Source organism: Lepidochelys olivacea (genome assembly GCF_965140295.1).
Source record: "Lepidochelys olivacea isolate rLepOli2 genome assembly, chromosome: 8".
Lineage (NCBI taxonomy): Eukaryota > Metazoa > Chordata > Testudines > Cheloniidae > Lepidochelys > Lepidochelys olivacea.
In genome coordinates, this window is record NC_140418.1 from 38,396,893 (window position 1) to 38,409,020 (window position 12,128).

Here is a 12,128-nt window from a genome sequence, read left to right on the forward strand (position 1 = left end):
TGCTGTGGCATGTTTTGTCTTGTTAGCAATTTATCGGATGATCCGATGACATATATGACCTATATCTGTATCTGTTGCTTAACAATTTTTAAGAAAAAAGTGTGACAAGGTAATGGGGAAATCCGTGAGAGCCGTATACTCCACTATGGTATTTCAACTCATAATTGAAAGCGGCAATTGTCTTTGAGCAATAAAGAAAGGAGAATTAAATTCTACACAAGAAAAGTGTCGTTGAGGAGATTTCTCTGCTGAGGAGATTAATAAATTAGAACCAGAACTCTACCTCTTGTGCATTATCTTCCGAGTGTCTCCTTGAGTAATAAAGTAATCTTCCCTCAAATTATTTAACCGTTTGTAATGCTGCCTCCATTGACTCTAGAGCCTGAGTACCAACCTCAGGAACGATTGTTCGGAACCAGGGCACAAACCTCAAATTGGATGTGAGTTCAGATTTCACCAACCAGCTATCAAGTGTAAAGCCTCAGGCACCATAACAGCCTTAACATGGAGTCACAGACAGTGCCCTTGTGTACTCCAGTCTGTCCAGCTAGCCAGGTGATCTTACCTCTGTGATAGATGGTTGCTTACACCAAGAATCATAGCAGTATTTAGGTTGCTTCCGCTCACAAAGGACCAGTCACTTACCCGTGGTAAATTGCACCTTAGATCTTACTCAAAAGACAAGGCTTGTAGACATTCCTATAATAAACTATATAAAGATGTGTTAAATAAGAAAAGGAAACCAGGGAATATTTACTAGGTGAAAGCAGGTAAACATAGATACACAAATGAGTTATGATCTTAAGTTTCAAAAGCTAACAAAAGATTCCATAATCAGCAAGTTCTATATGTCCTTTCTGGCTAGCGCAGGCTAAGCGGCTGGGGATCTCACACATATGCCTAGAAACACTTTGCCCCTCAAAGTCCAAGCAGCATAACAATGACTTGTCCTTCCTTGTTAGGGGTTTTTTATCCCTCTCCAGCCCTGTGCTCTGAGCTACAAACTCAGCTGCTGGGAGTCCACTTCCATGACCCATTTTAGGGGGCAGGAAAGCAGAACAAATCTGTTGTCCTCTTGTTGACGGTACCTACAGAAATTCCAGTTGCAAAGTCCCACCGTAGTCTGTCTGATAGCTACAGACATTTCCTTTTGGGAAGGATATAACACCTTCTGTTGTAGATCAGTCTTTCATATTAATTAATGTCTGTCTTCTGTTTGGTTATTTACACAGTCACAGAGGTTCAGGATACAACCGCTCAAATATTACCTTACAATGTGAACTACAGATGTTATAAGTGAGATTAATGCATGCAGCAGCTCACAAGCATTAAATCAAGTCTAAACATACTTAGAATTCTAATACCTATTTTAACAGCACTAACACACTAGTCAGCCAGATTGATTCAGCTATGTGTTTGTCGGTGTTCAGTTGAGACCTAGGGACTCTGGCATGAGCTGTCACACTGTTTACAACCCTTATTACACAAATTGATATTGGTGACTATTGAGTACTTGGAAAATCAAAAGGTAGAAATTTAACTCCAAAAATCCAGTTAATACAAACGTTGAAGAAACTAATTACCCACTGATCACTCCACCATTTAGTAATTTATTACTTGACAATGAAAATATCCAATGTAAGAGTCCTGGAGCAAATCTTTAAGTAGCCTGTAAAATAGTGATAAATGTGAAAAGATGTTATCACACCGGAATAAGTATGTTGCTGTTGTATTTGCTATTTGAAATTCCAATGAAGTGGCGTGGAGGTTTAGGGGCAGACTGTGTGCTCCCTCCATTCCCTGTGTGCCACCCGAGTGGAAGCCGAAGCCCCCGACAGACCTCAATAGCTATACGTGTCTGCCCGTAGCTGCGAGGCGGGGATCCTGCCTCCCGCAGAAAGGAAGTCACCCAAACCCAATTAATTCTGGTTATCTCCAACTATTCTATAGTTTCCAGCGGACAGAGATTAAAGTAAGCGGGAGGGCAGGAGAGGGTGAACAGAATGCCCCTGGCTTGTGTAAGCAGCTCTCCCTCACAACTGTCCCTCGTTCTTGGCTGGTGATAGGAACCTGATTCAATCTATCTGATTAATTGCTAGGGTACCAAGCTTAGAGGCACAAGTTAAATATTCCCAAGTAGCTCTATCCTGAGCCTGGATTGATCTAGAGAAGAGAATCAGATAGCCATAACAGGCCCCTTGACTGATCCCGGCTCTGCTGCTCCCAACGGAAGCTGGGTAGCAGAGAGTCTGCCCTTTAAAACGGTGAAAGCTACTTAAAATATATGATAGAACAGAATCTGTTATAGGACAACATTTTGATTTGTTTCCATGGCTGAGGCATTAGCATTTCTCTAAAAGAAAGAGAGATCTGGAAGAGTATTCTGAGAATGTGCATCAAAATAAGCAACATTTAAACTTTCTGCTTGTATAATTTGCTTACTGATGAAGATGGAGCATTTCAAACTTGATTAGGATAAACCTAGACATCTGGGTTCACATCGGTCAGTAATATATAAATAAATCTGTTTTTCCTTTCTACATAAAATAATAACAATAATCAGGAAAACTCGTTCCTTTTATGCAATATTTCAATTTTTTCTGTGTGGTGCCTCAAATCAGTACGCTCATTCGAGTACTGAAAAGGGGGAATGGGGCTGGAGGGAACAAAAGCTGCTATGAGGGGAAATGGAGAGCCAAATCCTGAAGTCTAGTTCCTAATGAAACAAGTCTTTGTGTACTTATTGCCAAATTCTAGTCGCATTCCGATTATCTGGAGTTTGTTAACCCTTGAATCTCTCTATTTCTCTTCAGCAAACTGTCAGGAGGGAGGGATCCTCACAATACAATAAAAATTACATTTTGGTCGCTATACGTATGCTGTCAAAGAGATAAAACTGTGTTAGATGATTGAAAGATATTGGCACAGATACTAAAAATATGAATAGAACGTACTTATTCAATTTTAATCAGCTCTTTTTCAAGGAAAATGCGATTGGCTGTAATGGAATTTAACTGAGCCTAGGACTGAGCAAAATTTAGGAAAAATGGAGTGAGAACCTCTGGATTTGGCCCAGTTATTATATTTAATTAGTTTTCTGTTTTTACCATAAAGATGGCACTTTGAGACTATATAATTCTGCACTCTACGAAAATGTTCGTATTTTCTCTTTTCATTTTCACCTATATATGTGATGTTAAATACCATTTTGTGTCACTTTTCAAGACTTCCTTGCATGAGTACAGAATGAAAGAGCGGTATTTCTCAATATATTCAGAATATTTGCTGTACAAATATTTCCATTGCAGACCTAATTACATTATTCTGCGAAAACCCATCTAAAGTATTATTTATGTAATAACGTTTAGCTTTATTGAAAACAAATCAATATAAATCACGAAAAGAAAAGAACATTCTCCTGAAAAATAATCGCAGCTTCCAGTACTTCGCAATGTTCCGTTGATGCTCTGAGCGGCGCTGTTCGCCCGTTAAGGAGAGAAATGAAAATCCAGTTCAACCAACTCTTTCCCCTTATACACACCGCACAAGCAGAGATGGATCGACCACACATAACAGTGTTTGGTTATGAAAAGGGAATATAGGGACTGTACTTTGCCTTTGAGCTATTTTTACATTTTTCCAAACTTCTTGTGAGGTATGCATTAAATAATAAACATAATACCGATTACTACAGTATTCGCCTAAACAGAAGTCAGAGGCATCTTCACTCCTATGGCAGACAAAGTGTCTGGAATTGCAAAGGGCGAGTTCTGCTTTATTTTCTTATTATTACAATTCTGGAAACAGTTTATGGGAAGATTCGCTATTAGATTCTTGAAGAAAGTCAGAAAGATTCTTTCGTGGGAAATATTGAAAAGAATCTGGGGCTGGATATAAAGGCTGAGCACACGGTGAAGTGGACAACGAGTTGAAGTGGAAATCTAGGACATTAGTGATAAAGCGTCCAGCTACCGGAGAGACAAACTTTTGTTAGAAATCAATGAGCTCAGGGCTCCGGGGACGCACTTTTTTCTACACAATGCCAGAATCGGGAGGTGGGATCCAACTCACTACAGAGCTGCAATATACATTTCAACCTGGATGTAAGGACACACGCTGGTGGCGCGAAGTATTCCGAAGTATTCCGAAAGTATTTTGGAGAAATCCCTGGACCGAGAGGAGCAAAGTCTTCACCATCTCACAGTTGCAGGTCAGTTATAGCTCCGATCCAGGTTATTGTTCTAGATGCAAACGACAACCAGCCTGTGTTTAACCAGTCCATATATAAAACATATGTGATGGAAAACGTGCAAGAAGGAACCTTGGTAATTAGACTTTTGGAGACTGACAAAGGCGAGGGAGCGAACAGTGTGTTTAAACTACTTCTTCGGGGAAGCATCTGAGGGAATGCAGAGGATTTTCCACTGTAATTCCGCCACGGAAGAAGTAAGAAATATTGGAACATGGATTATGAGGAAGCTCAGCTGTATAAAATAGAGGTAAACGCTAAGGAAAGTCGCGGACGGGGGATTATTGTTAAAGTAATATGCCATTGAGGAAAATTATGTCACTTCAACGCCTGAAGCGTTCTCTCTCTTTACCTCTGTCTCAGAAGATATTTCAACTGGTTCAGGAATCGCGATTTTTAATATAAACAATCAAGGTTCAGGGAGGAATGGTCAAGTAACACTTCCATCCCAGAGAATTTCCCGCGTCAGACACAGAGATCATTTGATAATTATTACAAATTGGTGATTCACAGAGTCCTGAACAGGGAGCAGGTCTCAGATTAAAAATGTAACAATCACAGGCACAGACTCCTCCATTCACTGTAACCAAGACAAGTAAGATAATTTCAGGAAAAAATGACAATCCACCTTTTTTAGCAGTGAGTCCTGCCTCACTTATTACCCGGAAAACAATCTGAAATGAAACTCTGTGTTTTTCTGTGGAGACACTGTGACTAGAAGGAGAATGCCAGTCACTCCTAAATTGTTGATAGTGGTTTTCATGAAATTCCTAATATAGCCTACCTCTCCATTAACTCAGAAGCTCTGTTTCTGCACTCTGCGCTCCTTCAATTACGAACAGTTCTGGAAGATTCGTTTCCAGTGCAGGCTCAATATGGAGGTACCCCATCTCTCAGCAGTAATGTCTCCGTCACTCTTTCTATATTGGACAATACCGCGGGAACTTTGTACTCTTCCATTCCCACCGATGGCTCCACGGGAGTGGAGTTGGCCCCTCCCTCCTCCGAGCCGGGTTACCTGATCACTAAGGCGGTGGTGGTGGATGCAGACTCCGGGCAGAACGCCTGGCTCTCCTACCAGCTGCTGAAGGCTACAGAGCCGGGGCTCTTCTCTGTGGGACTCCACAGCGGCGAGGTCAGGACAGCGCGCTCCTTTGTAGACAAAGATGCGCTCAAGCAAAGTCTGGTGCTTTTAGTGAAGGACAACGGGCAGCCCCCTCTCTCTGTCACGGCCACTGTCACGGTGGTGGTCATAGATTCATAGAGTTTAAGGCTAGACGGCATCACCAGATCACCTGGTCTGAACTCCCATACATCATCGCCGCGTACCCACACTCTAAATCCAACTGAAAGTAGACCGAAGTACTCTGAAACCTTACAGCTCACAGGAAACAAGACTATTATGTGCCACAGGCAGACACTAGGAGGGACTGAGGTGCATCAGTGCCTGAGGTCCTGCAGTGGCGGAGAAATGATTCTGTCAAGAGACCTGAACCCACATGCTGCAGAGGAAGGAAAACAAAAACCAAAAGAAACCAACCACCAAGGTCACTGCAAATCTGACCTGGGGGAAAAGCCTTTCTCCACTCCACAAAAGAAGATCAGTTAGACCCTGAGTACATACTTCAGCAAGAACAAGCCAACCAAGGACCTGAGAGAGTGAATGCTTGGTGACACCTCAGAGCCCTGGCTCTGCTCCTCCAATGTCCCATCTTTAGCTGTGGCCATCTCTGATGCTTCAGAGAAAGGAGAGAGAGAGCAGGAGTAAAAAACAGAATATATTTGGCCTTTCTGTGTGTGTGGATCCCTCCCTGACCCCTGCAGTTGGTGGTCTAAAACCCTGAATTATGAGCTTTTAGGAACATAAGGCACGAACAGAAAGTGAGCCCCTGGGGTGCTGAGCCCTGTCGCCTACCATCACAAGCAGTCCCATAATACAGTTGCACTTATAAATTTGCTTATCTCTTAAAACTAATTTAAGTTGTTTGCCCTCACTGATAGCATCCTCAAAATCCTCCCCGGTTTAAGCAGCCTTTCAGGTCCTGCAGACACCTAGTCCAATTTCACCTCCTATTTGGGGATGTGATAGCGTCTGTTTCCTGCTTGTTCTTTATCTTTATAATAGTGCTACTGGTCCTCAGACTTTGCAGATGGAGGGACTCTCAGCTATCTGACTTCTCCGGTGTGACTTTTAGTGGAGTTCCCATGTCCTAGTACATGGTATAGAGGGAATCAGAGCTTTTCTTCACACAAATTATGATCCCCATGAGTCTGTAACTGGGGAATTTAAAATGGTTCGGTTTAGTTTGCCGAGGCAAGTAACTCAAACGACTCCCTTAAAAAACAAAACAAAACAAAACAAAAACCAAGAAAATGATCAAAGGGATTCAAACAGGTCTGAGAAAAGTTTGAATAAATCTAACAAAGAACATTTAATTAATCGGATTAGTCCCTCGCATGTGTATATTTTGTGCTAATGACGATTTAGAGTGTATTTTGTTATTTATGTTTACATATTATGTGGAAATTAAATATGAACATTTTAGACCTATGCACATACATTGACATCTTGTAACATTAGTAATTTTAAATGTTTTGTGATTAGCCAATTTTTTTCTACTTTCAGATGAGTGTGGGCTTATTTCTGTACATCATGTAATCTAATTTTAAGCAACTGAGGTTAAATTAAAAAGTTTATTTATTGATGAACAAACTCTTCGTTTCTCCTTTCATTAATTTCTTGTTTCAGAGTAGCAACCGTGTTAGTCTGTATTCGCAAAAAGAAAAGGAGTACTTGTGGCACCTTAGAGACTAACCAATTTATTTGAGCATAAGATTTCGTGAGCTACAGCTCACTTCATCATCCGATGAAGTGAGCTGTAGCTCACGATATCTTATGCTCAAATAAATTGGTTAGTCTCTAAGGTGCCACAAGTACTCCTTTTCTTTTTATTAATTTCTTGGTGACACCTCTCCCATTATCTAATTTATTCCAGTGAATTTATTAATCTGTATGCACATTGTAAGAAGTGAAATACTTCTACTACTTCAAAATGTTACTGTCAAACATTGTGAAGTATGATAAGTGACAGTATTTAAAGAATAATAATGCCAAATATAATGCTAAAGTGCATTTGTAAGATCTATAGTCAAAAGATGGTAATGGAAGTAATGCTTTTACAAATTTATATAATTATAACGAAGCATCCTTTCATTCTAAAACACAAGGGTATTTCCACCTTATTGAAAAATCTGTATTCCCTCAAAATATGGGCTCATACGTGAAATGACTTTACAAATGACAAATTTATTCACCAATGCAATTTCTTTTAGGTCAAGAGTTCTAGGAGATGAATTAAATTGTCATTGGTATGGCCTAGTAAATAAAGCACTGGACTTGTACTGGGGTTTACTCTCAGCTCTGCCCCGGCCAGATGGGTGACCTTGGGCAAATAACTTAATCTCTGTGTGCCTCAATTTCCTCATCTGTAAAGTGGGGATAAGTATACTAAACCCATCTGTAAAGCACTTTGAAATCTACTTATTAAAAGTTCCGTATAAGAACTAAGTATTACGACTATTTTAATATGTCTGTTTTTTTTATGTGTAGTATCCCAACAATCTCATGCCTCAACATATGTCCACATTAGTCTATGTAATTTATGGAAGAAATCTTCTTTTCTTATTTCTGTCTATTAATATATGAACGTCTATAGGCATTCTATTGTTGGAAGTGTTTTTAACACACAATTCAATCAATTTAAGGGATTTATACTTCACATTTTAATAGATATCATGTAGATAGTAATTTTATTAAGAAGTGACATATGTCAGCAAAAAGCATAAAGTATATCATATTTCATTATACAGGTTCCCCTCTCACACTGAGATTTGATGTCTTTCTAAAAGATATATTCTGATTCAGTCATAATCAGACTGTAGAGTGTTCCATTACATTGTAGAGAATAATAATTATATATATATATATATTCACATATGTATGCATGACAGTTCACATAGCATAATGTAACAATACGTTTAATTACATATCTAGCGCTTTAAAATGACTGAACAATTGAAATGTCAGTATTAAAAAACAAAACAGACCGTTCACAATGGAGTATTCTGCAGTCATTGATATAGACTCTGAGTGTCGCTGTTCGCTAACTATGTACAGTCTAATACGAAATAGAGCAAACCCATTTAACAGCAAAGACAGAGAAGCCGCAGGATGCAAGGTCTGAATAGAAAAAGAGGACCTTGCTGATTGAATCTAGACCTTACATAGGATGCCGTAATGAAGATTTGGTCCGAGACAACAGCATACAAATTCCTGATTCCTAATCACTGCAGACATCGGTAAGAGAACTGGAAGGCAGCTCTTCATCCCTTTTGAAATGGCGGACACACTGAGTAGACAGGATTTCAAAAGGCGAGTCTTGCGTTGCTGTATCTTGGTCACCGTTTGGGAGGCAGTTTCGGGACAGATTCATTATTCGATTCCTGAGGAAATGGAGATAGGATCCTTCGTGGGGAACATCGCAAAGGACCTGGGACTGGATCTAAAGGAGCTTTCAGACCGCGGAGTAAGCCTTGTTGCCAGAGGTAGGACACAATATTTTGGTTTGAATTTGAAAAACGGCCATTTATTTGTCAACGAAAGGATGGACAGAGAGCAGATCTGTGGTCATATTGCAAAATGTGTGTTAAATATTGAGGTGCTTGCGGAAAATCCAGTGAAGCTTTACAGAGGCGAGGTGGAAATAAAGGATATAAATGATAACTCGCCCAGTTTCCCAGAAAATGAAAGCGCGTTAGAAATCAGCGAGTATACTGCAAGAGGCACACGTTTCCCATTAGAAAAAGCTCATGACCCTGACGTAGGACTGAATTCGCTACAAAATTACAAATGTAGCCAAGACAGCTATTTTATCCTGAATGTAGAAACCGGAGATGAAGGTGTAAAATACCCGGAATTAATATTGGAGACATCTTTGGATAGAGAACAACAAGCAGTTCATAATTTGATCCTCACCGCCACTGACTGTGGGGATCCTGTAAAAACAGGATCAACAATAATCCGTATTGTGGTGTTGGATGGAAATGACAATGCCCCAGAATTTACGCAATCGGTGTATAAAGTGAGTGTAAAGGAAGACATTCCTGTGGGTAGTGTGGTGCTCCGGGTAACAGCCTCGGACAGGGATGAAGGCATAAACGCACAGATCAAGTATTCGTTTCTCAAAATCTCAGAACGGTTTGACAAAAAATTTAAATTGGATCCTGAAACTGGGGACATCCAAGTAACTGCAAAGCTTGATTTTGAAGAATTAGTATTTTATGAATTTGACATACAAGCGAGGGACGAAGGCGGGCTATCAGCCTACTGCAAAGTTCTGATAGAGATTACTGACGTTAATAATCATATCCCTGGGATCACCGTCACATCTGCTTTCAGTCCCATTGCCGAAGATTCCCTCTTAGGTGCAGTGATTGCTATTCTTAATGTGCATGATCGAGATTCTGGGGAGAATGGTGAGGTCACTTGTTCTATAATTCCAGAAAACCTCCCATTCAAATTAGAGAGGTCATTTGATAATTTTTACACTGTGGTGACTGATAGAGCTTTGGACAGGGAGCAAGTCTCCGAATACAATGTCACTGTTGTAGCCACAGACCGAGGGATTCCTCCTCTCAGCTCAAACAAAACTGTCTTTATAGAAATTTTGGATAAAAATGACAACCGGCCTGTTTTCGATCAAAAATATTACACGGCCTATATCCCAGAAAATAGCACCCCAGGTGTTTCTGTATTTCATATGAAGGCAAATGATGTGGACTGGAGGGAGAACGCCAGAGTCACTTACTCCATTATTGAAGGAGACAGAAGCGAAGTGCCTTTGTCCTCCTACATTTCTATTAACTCCGAGACTGGGGCTCTCTACGCTCTGCGCTCCTTCGATTACGAACAGTTCCGGGAGATTCGGTTCCAAGTGCAGGCTCAGGATGGGGGTTCCCCACCTCTCAGCAGTAATGTTTCCGTCACTCTCTTTATACTGGATCAGAATGACAACAGCCCGCACATCTTACACCCCTCCTTTCCCACCGATGGCTCCACGGGAGTGGAGTTGGCCCCTCGCTCCTCCGAGCCGGGTTACCTGGTCACTAAGGTGGTGGCGGTGGATGCAGACTCCGGGCAGAACGCCTGGCTCTCCTACCAGCTGCTGAAGGCTACAGAGCCGGGGCTCTTCTCTGTGGGACTCCACAGCGGTGAGATCAGGACAGCGCGCTCCTTTGTAGACAAAGATGCGCTCAAGCAAAGTCTGGTGGTTTTAGTGAAGGACAACGGGCAGCTCCCTCTCTCTGCCACGGCCACTGTCACGGTGGTGGTGGCTGATAGCATCCCCGAAATCCTCTCCGATTTAAGCAGCCTCTCAGCTCCTGCAGACCCCCAGTCCAGCCTCACCTTGTATTTGGTGATCGCTGTGGCTTCCGTTTCTTGCTTGTTCTTTACCTTTATCCTAGTGTTCCTGGCCCTGAGGCTTCGCAGGTGGAGAAACTCGCAGCTGTTTGACTCCTCGAGTGTGACTTTCAGTGGAGTTCCCGTCTCGCAGTTTGTGGGGATTGATGGAGTCAGAGCTTTTCTTCACACTTCTCCCCAGGAGACTGTCCTATATAAGGACTGTGGATTAAAGGAATTCTGCTTTCAAGGGGGAAGTGCTTCAAACACTCTTACGGGTATTAATTCTGCTGTCAACAAACAGACTGAATCGTTTGATGAAGAAACAAGTACCAGAAATGCTCTCGACATCTTCTTGGAGGTGAGTGTACTCGGCTGAATTCGATATTTCTTTGATCTCTGAGTAAAACACTTCAGTTACTATATTTCCATTATATTTTGTAGTCTTTTTGTCTAATCGTATTTGTAATGATATTTTAAAAGGAAGAAAGAGCGTTTTATTGAGTACACATGTTAAAAATAAGTTTATGGAAACAAAGATTTCAAATCAAATTCTGTTTACAGAAAAATGTGGCTTAATATTTAAAAATGGAGGAGGGTTGGATTGATTGACTCTCAGAGAAAAATTGATAAAACTACTAGTGGCCATTTCTTTCATGTTGTATATTTTCTGTTAAGGAGTTCAGAATTTCCATTCTTAATTTCTCCACATATACCTCATACACATTTTTTTATTTCTATATTATTATATCCTAGCTGTGTTTTTAAAAGGCCAATCACAGTAGCCTTATCACTAAATTAGTCCCTATCAAAAATTTAAGAAATTGGTGCCTAAAGTTGGGATTCTATATCTGTAGAAAATGCCTAAACTTGTGCCCATTTATTGTTTAGAATCAGGTTACTTGTGAAGATACCCAAGTTTGGATGTAAGAGACAAACTGTGGGCACCCATTTTTAAAATTCTTGCCAAGGACACTTAAACAACATCTGGGGATTTCTTTCCTCATAGGTTCTTCATCTAGAGCTTAAATCCTAAACCTATTCGTGATAAGCAGTTTCTAATCAGAAGGAAGACCTAAAAAGAGTTTAAGGAGCGCTCTAAATCTTTATTTTGATCATGAAAAATCGTCAGTGATCAGTGCAGAAGATATCTTCTTTACAAAAATGAAATGTACGTGAATAGTTTACACTGACAGCCCTCAATAAAATAAACGCCCTTTGTCAGGTTCCTCCCCCACTCTGAATTCTAGGGTACAGATGTGGGGACCTGCATGAAAAACCTCCTAAGCTTATCTTTACCAGCTTAGGTCAAAACTTCCCCAAGGTACAAAATAGTCCACCCGTCGTCCTTGGATTGGCTGCTACCACCACCAAACTAATACTGGTTACTGGGGAAGAGCTGTTTGGACGCATCTTTCC

At 40.8% G+C, this 12,128-nt stretch overlaps 1 protein-coding gene and 1 pseudogene across 2 annotated transcripts in view; both read left to right on the plus strand.

The window, feature by feature from the left end:
• Nucleotides 1-6,339, plus strand: part of LOC311525667 (uncharacterized protein) — a 43,110-nt gene extending 36,771 nt beyond the window's left edge. Inside the window, exon 7 of the mRNA XM_084637964.1 lies at nt 5,003-6,339. Within this exon, the coding sequence (XP_084494090.1) occupies nt 5,003-5,513 (511 nt within the window). The 3' untranslated portion in view covers nt 5,514-6,339. The remainder of the gene's footprint in view (nt 1-5,002) is intronic.
• Nucleotides 6,340-8,426: 2,087 nt separating this feature from the next.
• Nucleotides 8,427-10,928, plus strand: LOC311525668 (protocadherin gamma-A10 pseudogene; annotated as a pseudogene). Its single transcript has one exon. The product of its transcript is annotated as a protocadherin gamma-A10 pseudogene (transcript).
• The last annotated feature ends 1,200 nt before the right edge of the window (nt 10,929-12,128 follow it).